The following is a 12104-nucleotide window of genomic DNA, read 5'->3' as shown; positions in this document are numbered from 1 at the left end:
GAGCACTTACCACAGCCATTATTATTCATTATACATTCATAAAACATTAATATTGAATATTGTACACTGATTCACTGTTGCAATTGATAGCTCGAAAAGAAAAAAGTACACAGTGTTGGATTTTTTCCCTATAAAGAATTTAGCAAGCAAACTAATTTTATTTATTTTTTCCTTTTTTAAAGTCTGGATAGTGGAAAATCAGCAAGTTGAAGAGAAAAGACAAAATCTACAAGGAGTTTAAATGTTCTAGATGGATTTTAATGTTGCATTTTTAAGAAAGATACAGAAGATATGAATGACAGAAGAATGAGACTGTATAAGAATGACAAGCCCATTGATTACAAGTACAAAGGTCTTTGGACATGTATATGTTTGATGAAATTGTAAATAAGTTATTAAATAATAAAGAATTTCTTTTTTTTCTTAGACGTAAAATAAAACTAGGATTTTAAAGATTCTACATGCACAACACCTTGCCAAAAGAAAAAAAAAAGTGCTAACATATCAGATTGTTAGGGAAATGAATCAGTGCATGTGTGTTTTATAAGACTGGGCATTATTGTTTGGTACCTATTTGTAATAATTTGTGAATATTTTCAACACAGGTCAATCTGGCATCTTTTGGCCCCTAAAGTCTGCCGGCAAAGGGTGGAGTTACAAATCAACCCTTTCAATAAGGAACAAACTGCTAAATAAATGACTTGATAGAGCTGTAGAGTAGTCGCAGGTGAGTGTAGCTGTGGGAAGTGGCAGTTCTTACACAGAGGAGGGCGAGAGAGGCCTTTATCAGTCCCAGGTATGGTAAAAGGGGGGAAGTGTGTTTAGCCGGATGTACAACAGCCTCCGGCGGAAATGGCAGTCTGGGGCTCATCGTCGACAATCTGTACGCCTCTCCGGGCTGTGCTTGTGTGACTCGCGCCGTTCCCCCTTGACCTCTCCTCTGCCTGAGCGGTCTCCATCATGCCTATAGATACCAGTGAAAATTACAAAAATTAAAGACTGATAAGTAATGAACTATAAAATAAATGTAAAAATTTTTTATAAACTCTTTGAAGTAGTGCTACATGACACTCTCATGACTGTGTGTGTGACAGAGTTAAAAACCTCCTTGGTTCTGTCAAACATACAACTCTTATCCATTTAGTTTATGAAACCCACACCTTTCAATTAAAAGAGTCAATAACCTTTTTTGAAAAGACAATTATTGAGAGGGAAAAAAACTAATTATAGGAGAAGTCTACATTTATTTTTTGACAAAAGGTTTTTTTCACTTTTTTTAAGCAAAATTTACAACACGTCTGCTGTGAAATTTGACTGGTGATTTGATAAATGAAATCCTGACAAACAGTTCTGGAGATTTAAGTTACAAAGATTTAGTGATTTTTGATAAAAAAAAAACATAAAAAAAAAAAAAAAAGACAAAAAAAACTATTAATTAAAAAAAAAAACTTAATTTATTACTATTATTATTATTATTATTAGCAGCAGCAAATAAAAACAAAAAAGCTCCAGGTTTGCTGTGCTTGTTTGTAGGTCTACACAATTTGGGCAAATATCAATATCAATCTAACTACAAAATAATAATAATAATAATAATAATAATAATAATAATTTATTATTATTATTACTAAATAAAACAAATTTTTTTTTAGTTATAATATTTCACTGTAAAGTGTATAAGAAAATATAATAACATTTTACAGTACAACTGTAACATTACATTTTCAAACATTAAACCAATGAGCTTATATTTGGGCAGACAACAGCTGATTTATAAGCATAAGTTTTTAATGGCATGTGCTTATAAATCAGCTGTTAAAAGCAACCCAAAGTCAGATGCTGAGATGAGTTTTGTAGAGCAGCATTTACTGTGACCTGAGCCACTCTGAGACCGTGAAAACTAACGCTGTCAAACAATTAATCACATTCAAAAAAGTTTGTTTACATAATATATGTGTGTATTATGTATTTATAAATACACACACACACATGTATGTATATATAAGAAAAATGTTGCTTATATATTAAATATATTTGTATACAATATAAATTATATGAATATAAATATATACATAAAAATATTGTCAAAATAAATACTGTATGTGTGTGTGTTTATATATACATAAATATGTATATATATTTATACACACACATGTAAACAAAAACTTTTATTTTGGATGCGATTAATCATTTGACAGCTCTACTGAAAACATAATGTGCCGCTTGTGTATGAAAGAACACAGTGCCATGTTATACGAACTATTACTCCAAAATATACAATTTTGATTAATCATGAAGCCTGTTGTGCGATGGAAAACAGACAGACTGACTGTATAAACAGCATCTAAAAATAACGTACGTTTACACAGGTCCAGAAACAGCTCCTCAATGCCTTTGTTTAATTTGGCTGACGTGTGATAGTGTTTTGCACCCACTGACTCTGCGTATCTGAAAAAAGACAAAAAAACTCATAATTTTGAGGACATACAGGATAATTTTGAGGATACAGATTTCTTTTAAAGAGCACTCAAAAGGTGCTGTAAGCATTTTTTCTAATATCATGAATAAAGTGTAAATTTCTTTTTTTTTTAATTACAATTTTGCTTCACCTAAATGTATGATTGTTTCAGAGATGGTTAGAAAACAGGACATAAACGCTGATTTAAAAAATATTTTTGGAATGAAGGTTTGTCTTAGATTAGACAATAGTACAACCCGAATTTTTTCAATTTTTATAGCCAATATTTTATTCACAATAGAACATAAATAACAGAAATGTTTAAACTGAGAAATTTTACAATTTTATGCACAAAATGAGCTCATTTCAAATTTGATGCCTGCTACAGGTCTAAAAATAGTTGGGACAGGGGCATGTTTACCATGGTGTAGCATCTCGTCTTCTTTTCAAAACAGTTTGAAGATGTCTGGGCATCAAGGTTATGAGTTTCGGTGTTGGAATTTGATCCCATTCTTGCCTGATATAGGTTTCCAGCTGCTGAAGTGTATTTTTCATTTAATGATGCACCAAATGTTCTCTATAGGTAAAAGATCTGGGACTGCAGGCAGGCCAAATCAGCACCCAGACTCTTCTACTACAAAGCCATGCTGTTGTAATAGCTGCAGGATGTGGTTTTGCATTGTCCTGCTGAAATACACGCCATCTAGAGGGGAGCATATGTTGCTCTAAACCTTTATATACACCTTTCAGAATTCATAGTGCATTCCAAAACATGCAAGCTGCCCATACCGTATGCACTTATGCACCCCCATACCATCAGAGATGCTGGCTTTTGAACTGAACGCTGATAACATGTTGGAAGGTCTCCCTCCTCTTTAGCCCACAGGACACGGCATCCGTGATTTCCAACAAGAATGTCAAATTTGGACTCGTCAGACCACAGAACACTTTTCCACTTTGAAACAGTCCATTTTAAATTAACCTTGAACCACAGGACACGACGGCACTTCTGGACCATGTTCACATATGGCTTAATTTTTGCATGATAGAGCTTTAGTTGGCATCTGCAGATGGCATGGCGGATTGTGTTTACTGACAGTGGTTTCTGGAAGTAGTCCTGGGCCCATTTAGTAATGTCAATGACAGAATCATGCCGATGAGTGATGCATTGTCTGAGTGCCCGAAGACCACGGGCATCCAACAAAGGTTTTGGAGATTTCTCCAGTTTCTCTGAAACTTTTGATGATGTTATGCACTGTAGATGATGAGATTTGCAAAGCCTTGGCAATTTGACGTTGAGGAAAGTTGTTTTTAAAGTTTTCCACAATCTTTTTATGCACTCTTTCACAAATTGGAGAGCCTCAGTCCATCTTTACTTCTGAGAGACTCTGCCACTCTAAGACATCCCTTTTATGTTACAGACCTGATGTCAATTAACTTAATTAGTTGCTAGATGTTCTCCCAGCTGAATCTTTTCAAAATTTCTTGCTTTTTCAGCACTTTGTTGCCCCCGTGCCAACTTTTTTGAGACCTGTAGCAGGCATCAAATTTGAAATGAGCTCATTTAGTGGATAAAAGTCTAAAATTTCTCAGTTTAATGAAATACATTTTCAAATGCAAGACAGAAAAGATGACCATTTACTGCTCTATTCCTTCCACATACAGTGGTATGAAAAGTCTGAACACCTGTTAAAATGAAAGGTTTAAAAAAAAAAAAACTACAACTTGAACAGGGGTGCGTTGTGTGGACTGATCTTGTGATTGTTTTAATCATGTGACTGTCTTTTAGTGCATGTGATCTTCATACATCCTCAGTCAAAAAGTATAATATACCATATTTAGTCTGAAAGACATTATAAATTATGAATATATAAAACTGTGTTTACATTTACATACACGAGTATGGTGTCTATGTCTCAGGTCGCTTTGACCAATACAGCCTTTTACAAGCCAAGTCTGATTACTGATTAACCAACACTGCTGATAGCTTATAATTGGAGCCTATTTATTTATTTAACGCCATGTCATCAGCAAAGCTATCTTCATTGCAGAAAAAGAATAAATAACAAAGGTCATACAATTAACTAGAAGCTATAAGACATTTAAGATTACTACTACTGCACAAAAATCTAAAAAAAAAAAAAAAAACATTCAGGTGATACATTTAATACATAATTTAAACATCTCTTAATAAAATAGTTGTCTATTCACATTAAAACCATTCAGTCCAATAAAAAAAAAGTTTAACAGTCATTGTAGTTTGACAAGGAAGGCATAATGGTGGCGGCTCACCTTTTAATAAATAACTGTGTGAGTCTTATATGCCCTAAACAGCACCTAGTAAAAACAACTTGATCATACCTAGATTTGAAATTAATAAAAAATGTTCTTCTTGTACTAGGGTTTATTTCATGTAACTTACTTCCATGGCATTCATCCCATTCCATCTGCCACATGTTATTCATTAAAGAGTTTATAAATCTTAGGGTAGAATTTGACAGTCCTTCTTGAGGCTCCTTTGCGGCAACATCTGCTTTCTCATTACCAGATGACCTATGAACCTTAGCTAACATACTTTTAATTATGGGATGGTCAGTCTTTACAGATTTAAGTGCCTAAAGGCAGGTGAAGATTAAGTAATTTTGTTCTTGTCAATTTTCTATATTTTCCAAGGTCAGGAATAAAGCACGAGCTTCAAGCAGTAAAAACAGAACTTTGTCCTGGGATTCACATGCCATGACATTTATCTCCAATTACTGCTGTGTCAATTTGAATGTACAAAACCACACATTAAACAGAAAGACAAGGTTTCCTTCATATGGTCTGTTATCCACAACGCATATTAAAAAAATCCTGTAAAAACAAAAAACATGAGAGAAGTACATACCCCTCTGCTTCCTCCACTGAAACATGTCGGTCTTTTTCCAGGTCAATTTTATTACCTAAAAAAAAAAAAGATCTTATAGTAAATATTCACAGCAGACAACCATAAATATTAGACCAAAATAGTTAAATGCATATGAAGTCAAGAAAGCTTTATTTACTTTATAAAATACAGATTGTTTCAAACCTGCTTCAAAGTAAAAAAATAAAAATAAATCAATGATGCACACTTTATCAATTATAAGACAAATCTAAACTCTGCTGTATAGCAGCTCTAATTAAAAAAAAGTTTTCAGGATTTCAAATAAATCCCTTTCGAGGTTGTGCAATAAAGTTTAGATTAAAATTAAATTCCCATGACTGTAAATCAATTTCTGTGAGTTTACCAGGCTATTACCATTTTAAAATTCTCTCATATTTTCCACAACCATATAAACAAGTTACAACCCTGTAACATGTTTATATCTATTTGGCAGATTTGCCACCAAAACTGGAGCAATTCAACTTCAAACTGCTTGACCAAATAAATAAGTAACAAATGTGTTAAGACACAAAACATGAAACGTTAATAAATAATGAATGTTACTCACCTACTATACATAAACAGATCTCATTCCCCAACATTTTCCTTAACTCTTTTACCCAGTTCTTTACCTGTCAAGAAAACAAAAGTTAGTCTGATAGTTTACAGCAAGAACAAATAATTATGAATAAGATTTACTGCATTTATCTACAAGCTACAATATGGGGGTAATACACACTTAAAAATAGGGCTGGGTATCGTTTAAAAATTGTCGATACCGATACCTTGAGTTCGATACCGGTTCCTGAAGGATACTTTTTTCGATACCAATTTTATGAAATCAGTTTTAACAAGATTACATTATCTCAAAAAAACTTTGGTTTTATTTTTTCAGCTTGTTGACATTTATACAGACTCAAAGCCTCATCTCCTGAGCCACTGCACAAAGGAACAAAATATATCCAACAATAAATCAGTGCAAATAATTTTAATAAAGTTCAAATAGTTTTCAGTTTACACATCTGTTAGGCTACATTTACACTAGTGCGTGTTTGTTTTAAAATGCATAGCTCAGACAGAATCATCATTTCTATTAATTTATTCTAGGTTGTTAAAGACTTCAAGAAATTGAAAATCTTTATCCTCTTTCATAAGTGGGTGTTTTATTTTCTTTCACCATATGTTTTATTGTTATTAAATTCTGGTGTAGTATGTCTAATTATTTGAATGCATAAAACTTAGTTTATTCAAATGTATTCTTAAAATAGCCTTATGAAATGTTTTATTTTTCCTCAGAAATTCTGTGTTCTGGTTTTCAAATGAAGGCATTAAACATTCATTTCATTTATCTTTAAATTATTGAAAATCAAATATTTATTTATTTTGGCAAACAGTTTACTATTACAATTAACACATGGAAGAAATGTTGTGTGATCATTACTTAAAAAAATAAAGTTTTAATAATTTTAATAGTAGCCTAATAGTAACAGTTTGTACATCAGGCATCCTCAAATCTGGCCCGTTCCTGCAGAGTTTAGCTCTAACCCTAATCAAACACACCTGAGCATGCTAATCAGAGTCTTCAAGATCATTAGAAAATCACAGGTAGGTGAGTTTGATCAGGGTTGGAGCTAAACTCTGCAGCAGATTGGTCCTTCAGGGAAAGATTTGAGGAACCCTGTTGTACATTCTGCTGAACAATAGTAATGTATTTCTGCCGCAGTGTCTTCCAAGTTAAAACAAACTTTTATTTTGACGGGTTGCCGTGAATACCTTTACAGTTCAGTCAGTGTGTATATATATGACGCTAGTTTTACTCAAATCAAACGGTAAAATGTTCATGAAGTGACTCTCAGAGCAGTTCTGGAGATGTTGTTCATGCGTTATGTCCTCATTTAGTGAGACGGCAGACGCTGAAATCACGGCGAGCGTCACGTACGCTTCAGTCTGTGTGTAGTAGCAGACTGCTCCGTACGCTTTCGAGTCGCTCTTGCGGATGTCAAACACTGATTGATCTGCGCTGCGTCGCTTCTAGTCGAACACACCTAGTGCTGCAGATTAACAGGCTTATTGCCTCACTGACGTTGATGAGATTAACCCCGTAGGTATCGAAATTTGGTACCGAACGACAAGACATTTTTCGATACTCGATGGTAGAGAGGCAATTCGGTCGGTGCCTAAAAAGAAGTCGATACCCAGCCCTACTTAAAAATAAAGCCTCCAAAAGGGGCTTTTCACAGTGATGCCATAGAAGAACCAGTTTTGGTTCCCCAAATAACCTTTCAAATTGTTGAATAATATCATTATTTTTGTTTTCTTTGCGCACAAAAAGTATTCTTGCAGCTTCGTAAAATTACGGTTGAACCACTGATGTCACATGGATTATTTTAATGATCTCCTTGCTATGTTTCTGAGCCTTGATCGTGTTAGGATCCTTGCTGTCTATGCAGGGTCAGATCGCTGTCCGAATTCATCAATAATATCTTAATTTGTGTTCCGAAGATGTATGAAGGTCTTACAGGTTTGGAACGACATGAGGGTGAGTAATTAATGACAGAATTTTCATTTTTGGGTGAACTATCCCTTTAAGAGTGTATTGTGTCGTGGAGCACAATAGAGAACTTGACAATTGATTTTACACATTTATCGTTGGTTCTCATATATTTATTATTTGATTTTGACCTTTTAATGTATACATAATCGAGAAAACATTCACCTTCTGAAACGAGTCCTCATCGGTGACGTCGTACACCAATATTGCGCCATTGGAATCTCTGTAGTAGATGGGTCCAAGAGCATGAAAACGCTCCTGACCAGCAGTGTCCTGTGATAAACACATACGCAGTATATAAAGAAACCACGACAAACAGATCAGATAACAGAAACATGGACTGAGAAAACACTTTTTATCCCCTCAACTAAAATGTTGCTGCTGCTGGCATGAGCAAAGCTCACTGCTGAAACATACTCAGAAATAAAGGGATTAAAATACATGCTACTGCTAGGTAAAGTAGGAAGAAACCCTTTATAGCTGACCTAGACATGTGAGGCTGGAGTGGAGGAGGGCTAAAAAGTACTGAGCTGTGGTCAGTTGCATAAAAGTCTTAGACAAGTCTTACAAGTTAGTCATGTAATTTGTCTTCTTTAGAGACTGATTTGCTGTCTTGCCAGCTTGGAAGAACCAATCAGCTACTATAACTATGCAGCGAAACAATTTTTTCAACAATTGTACAAGTATCTTGCATTCTGTAGGCAACTGACCGGTCAGTTGTCAGGAACTTGAAAGTAAAGCACAAATCTGAAACTTTGAGCATTCTTATGTTTGACTCCCTTGATTCTAAAGTCAATAAACAATTTAAACTCAATGTGAAAGCAAAATTGTCCTCATTTACTTTTTAAATACATGTTCTAGGTTTGAATGTGATTAATTTACTTGCATGTCATTGCAAAGAAAGTAATTAATCTTTTATTAAAGCATAATATAGTTAAAATAAAATATAATTTGCTTCGCTTCACATCTTTCCTATACAGCTGACATTCCCTCCAATCACTGGGCTCCATTTTCTGGCAACGACCACTTTTAACAATCCACTCAAACTAATATCTTGGAAAACACAAGTCCAGTCCTACTTTCTCATTAAATAAGTGAAACAGGATGTGAAAGGGACCAGATTTCAGGCTGCTGTAAAAAGCATCCTACCAACTATTAAGAACGAGCTGTTAATTCTCACAGATCAGTAACATCTATCCAAAACACAGACTTTACTTAATCTTTTATTCAAGATCAACCTCTGCACAAATGCTACAATCATAGTGTGGAGCATGTGTGACTCACCCATATAGCCAGATTCACTCTCTTTCCTGTGATGTTGAGCTTTTTCGTGAGGAACGATGCCTGCAAACAAAGGCATAAATTGGTATTAATTTACAAGATTCAAATCTGTTTACATTTCAAACTTCTAAAATCTTATTTGATGTGCCATTTACCACCATAGTAATCTGAAGCCAAACATAGCAGTTCAGACACCCTACTGTAATGTTTAAAAAGATATACAAGCATGTGTAATATTTAATAACTTAATGTACCTATTTGTTTTGGAAATGTTATCATACAATACACGTTACATGCCTTGAAAAAGTTCATTGATAACACATAACAGGTTTCACATTGTAACAAGGCCACATGAGCCTTTTCTGTATGTGTATAGTCTGTTACACAGTAACATGGATGAATTGTTATGAGTCCATCCTCATTCTCAAAACTTTGATGGACTTCCATTGTATTTATTGTTGGATTTATACTACAGACATTTCAAAACAAAAATACTGCTTATTTAAGGGGATAGTTCAACCAAAAGTGAAAATCCTGTCAGAATTAATTCACCCTCATGTTGTACTAGACCTTAATGACTTTTTTCTTCTTCTTCTGCAGAACACAAATGAAGATTCTGAAGAATGTTGTTAACCAAACAGCTTTAGTTTCCATTGAAAAAAAGAAAGTCATACAGGTTTGGAACGATATGAGGGTGAGTAAACAATTAAAGAAAATGGACTAACCTATAAATATATATTTAAAGTTATATAAAATAAATGCACATCCTTTCCTTGATAACAGACAGCACACAACGGTTATCAATGCAATTGTTTACTCCACTGATAATAGTTGGCCTATATGAAATGCTTCTTGAGCATAAAATCAGCATATAAGAATGATTTCTAAAGTATCATCATGTGACACTCAAGACTGGAGTAATGCTGCTGAAAATTTAGCTTTGCTATCACAGGAACAAACTGAATTCAAAATATAGTAATATAGAAAACAGTTATAATAAATTTTAATAATATCATACATACATTTCCCCCTGTGTTTTCTTTTAACCAAATAAAGTCAGCCTTGCTGAGCAACCCCCAAACTTTTGAATGGATAAACCAAAAACTAAAGTTAACTTGTAGTCAAATAACTTTGGATGTATTTAGTAATGATGCAAAATCCAAACATTTATAACATTTTCTGATCATCATTCTGTTACTTCTCATCCATTATTAGCAAATATTGGTGACAACAGTACTTTGTGTACACACCACAAACGAATTAAAGGTTTTGGTTCCTATGTAAAAGAGAAAACTACAAAGCAGAAAGGCCAGAAAGCTGAAACTGAATACGAGTAGTTGATGAATAACTACTTAAGTTAACTAAGTTAGTAACCACATTACGATGTGTGATTAAATGCATGCAAATGTTTAGTCATCTTAAATACAAGAATTATATGTGGTAACATCACAAACCGCATGCATAATAATCATGAAAAATTAGATAAATTGTGTTTAGAAAAAAAATGAAAGCATAGCATATTAGCATGTCACACAGGAGACCACTGCTTGACATGTTAAATATTACACGAGTAATTACAGTATTTAAATATTGTAGTTATTATTGTGCTATATATCGATCACCATATAGGCCCAGGATCTATTGCGATAAGGAAAACAAAACAGATTTACAAACTTGAGAGCAAAACTATTTGACAAGCTGCTAAATCGTTAAATAAACCGACAAAACTCTTAAAATGTGGCCTATTTTTTTATATTACAGATGAAACCACAATCAAACGAGTGAAGACTGGGTCATGCATGCAATTTAATAACAGCCAGATCGGATCAGACTGACTGCCGTCCAGCTGACTCTCTCACCTGAAGAGTGGTAATGTGTTTGTCGTTGAATTTGTTCTCGCAGTATCGCAACACCAGTGATGTTTTGCCGACGCAGCCCTCCCCCAGCAGCACCACCTTGAACGAGTACGTCTTCCCTCCAGCCGCCGCCATGCCCAAACTCTCAGCCTGACACAAAAACAAAGCCTGATTCGAGCCCCTAGCCGATCACAGCAGCCATAGAGATCCACAGATGACCGCAACACACACAAACAGCCGCCGATCCGCGCTTCGCATCAAGTCTTCGCACTGATTCCTGTATTAAACACTGACTCGCTCCTGATGAAGCTCTGCCATCAATCTAATGGCGTTCCGCTCTGACGTTACGGAGCGGGGGTCAGGTGATCCTCTGTTTCCTAAATCATACGGGATACTCCTGCAGGGGGCGCGCGGTGGCCCAGAGGATTTATCCGTTGAGCTGCGCTCGCTCCTTAGGACGTTTTATTTGTTACCGTAGACATTTGTGTGCTAAAGCATATTAATATATTGCTTAAAAGCTTTAAAATAGCTAAATATACACGTAAATCCGCTTCACCATTCTCTATAAATGCTTTACCAAAATCCAACAGGTAATCAAAACCGACTATAATTGGTCCATCCTGATCAGCGCAGAGAAAATGAACAGAAAGCCCGTGATAACCTTGGCCTGGACAGTGAATAATAGCAGGTATGCACTTAAATTGCATTTAAACCCTTACGAAAATTAACCATGGTTTTATTGTAGTGAAAGTGTAGTAACCATGTTGTTTTGCCATATTGATTACCATTTGTATAACCACAATTTTACTACAAATTCCATGGTTAAACTATGGTTAGTGTAGCAAAACCGTGGTTAATTTTCGTAAGGGAATTAAAATGTAAAGAGAATTATTTAGATTATTATTTAAACACAACATATCCGACTAGGGGCGCCGCTATGATTTGTGGGCCCCCTGAACAGCATATTTACTCGGGCCCCCCTCAGTAAAAATCGCATTCCGGGGAGTCACCTTGGGTAGAAATCCCGTTTCCCCCTCAGGGGGCCCCATCTAA

At 34.9% G+C, this 12104-nt stretch overlaps 1 protein-coding gene across 1 annotated transcript; it reads right to left on the bottom strand.

Annotated features, from left to right (window-relative positions):
* Nucleotides 1–236: 236 nt before the first annotated feature.
* Nucleotides 237–11422, bottom strand: rab21 (RAB21, member RAS oncogene family). Its single transcript, XM_058774193.1, has 7 exons — nt 11055–11422; nt 9199–9258; nt 8080–8187; nt 5932–5995; nt 5346–5400; nt 2360–2448; nt 237–964 (listed from the first exon to the last, which is right to left on the bottom strand). The coding sequence occupies exons 1-7, from the start codon at nt 11184–11186 to the stop codon at nt 822–824; spliced, it is 651 nt and encodes a 216-aa protein (XP_058630176.1). The 5' UTR covers nt 11187–11422; the 3' UTR covers nt 237–821.
* Between the last annotated feature and the right edge of the window lie 682 nt (nt 11423–12104).

The sequence above is a fragment of the Onychostoma macrolepis genome, chromosome 04, assembly GCF_012432095.1.
Source record: "Onychostoma macrolepis isolate SWU-2019 chromosome 04, ASM1243209v1, whole genome shotgun sequence".
NCBI classification, from domain to species: domain Eukaryota; kingdom Metazoa; phylum Chordata; class Actinopteri; order Cypriniformes; family Cyprinidae; genus Onychostoma; species Onychostoma macrolepis.
The sequence above is the reverse complement of the archived record's forward strand: the minus strand, read 5'-3'. Positions and strand labels throughout refer to the sequence as shown.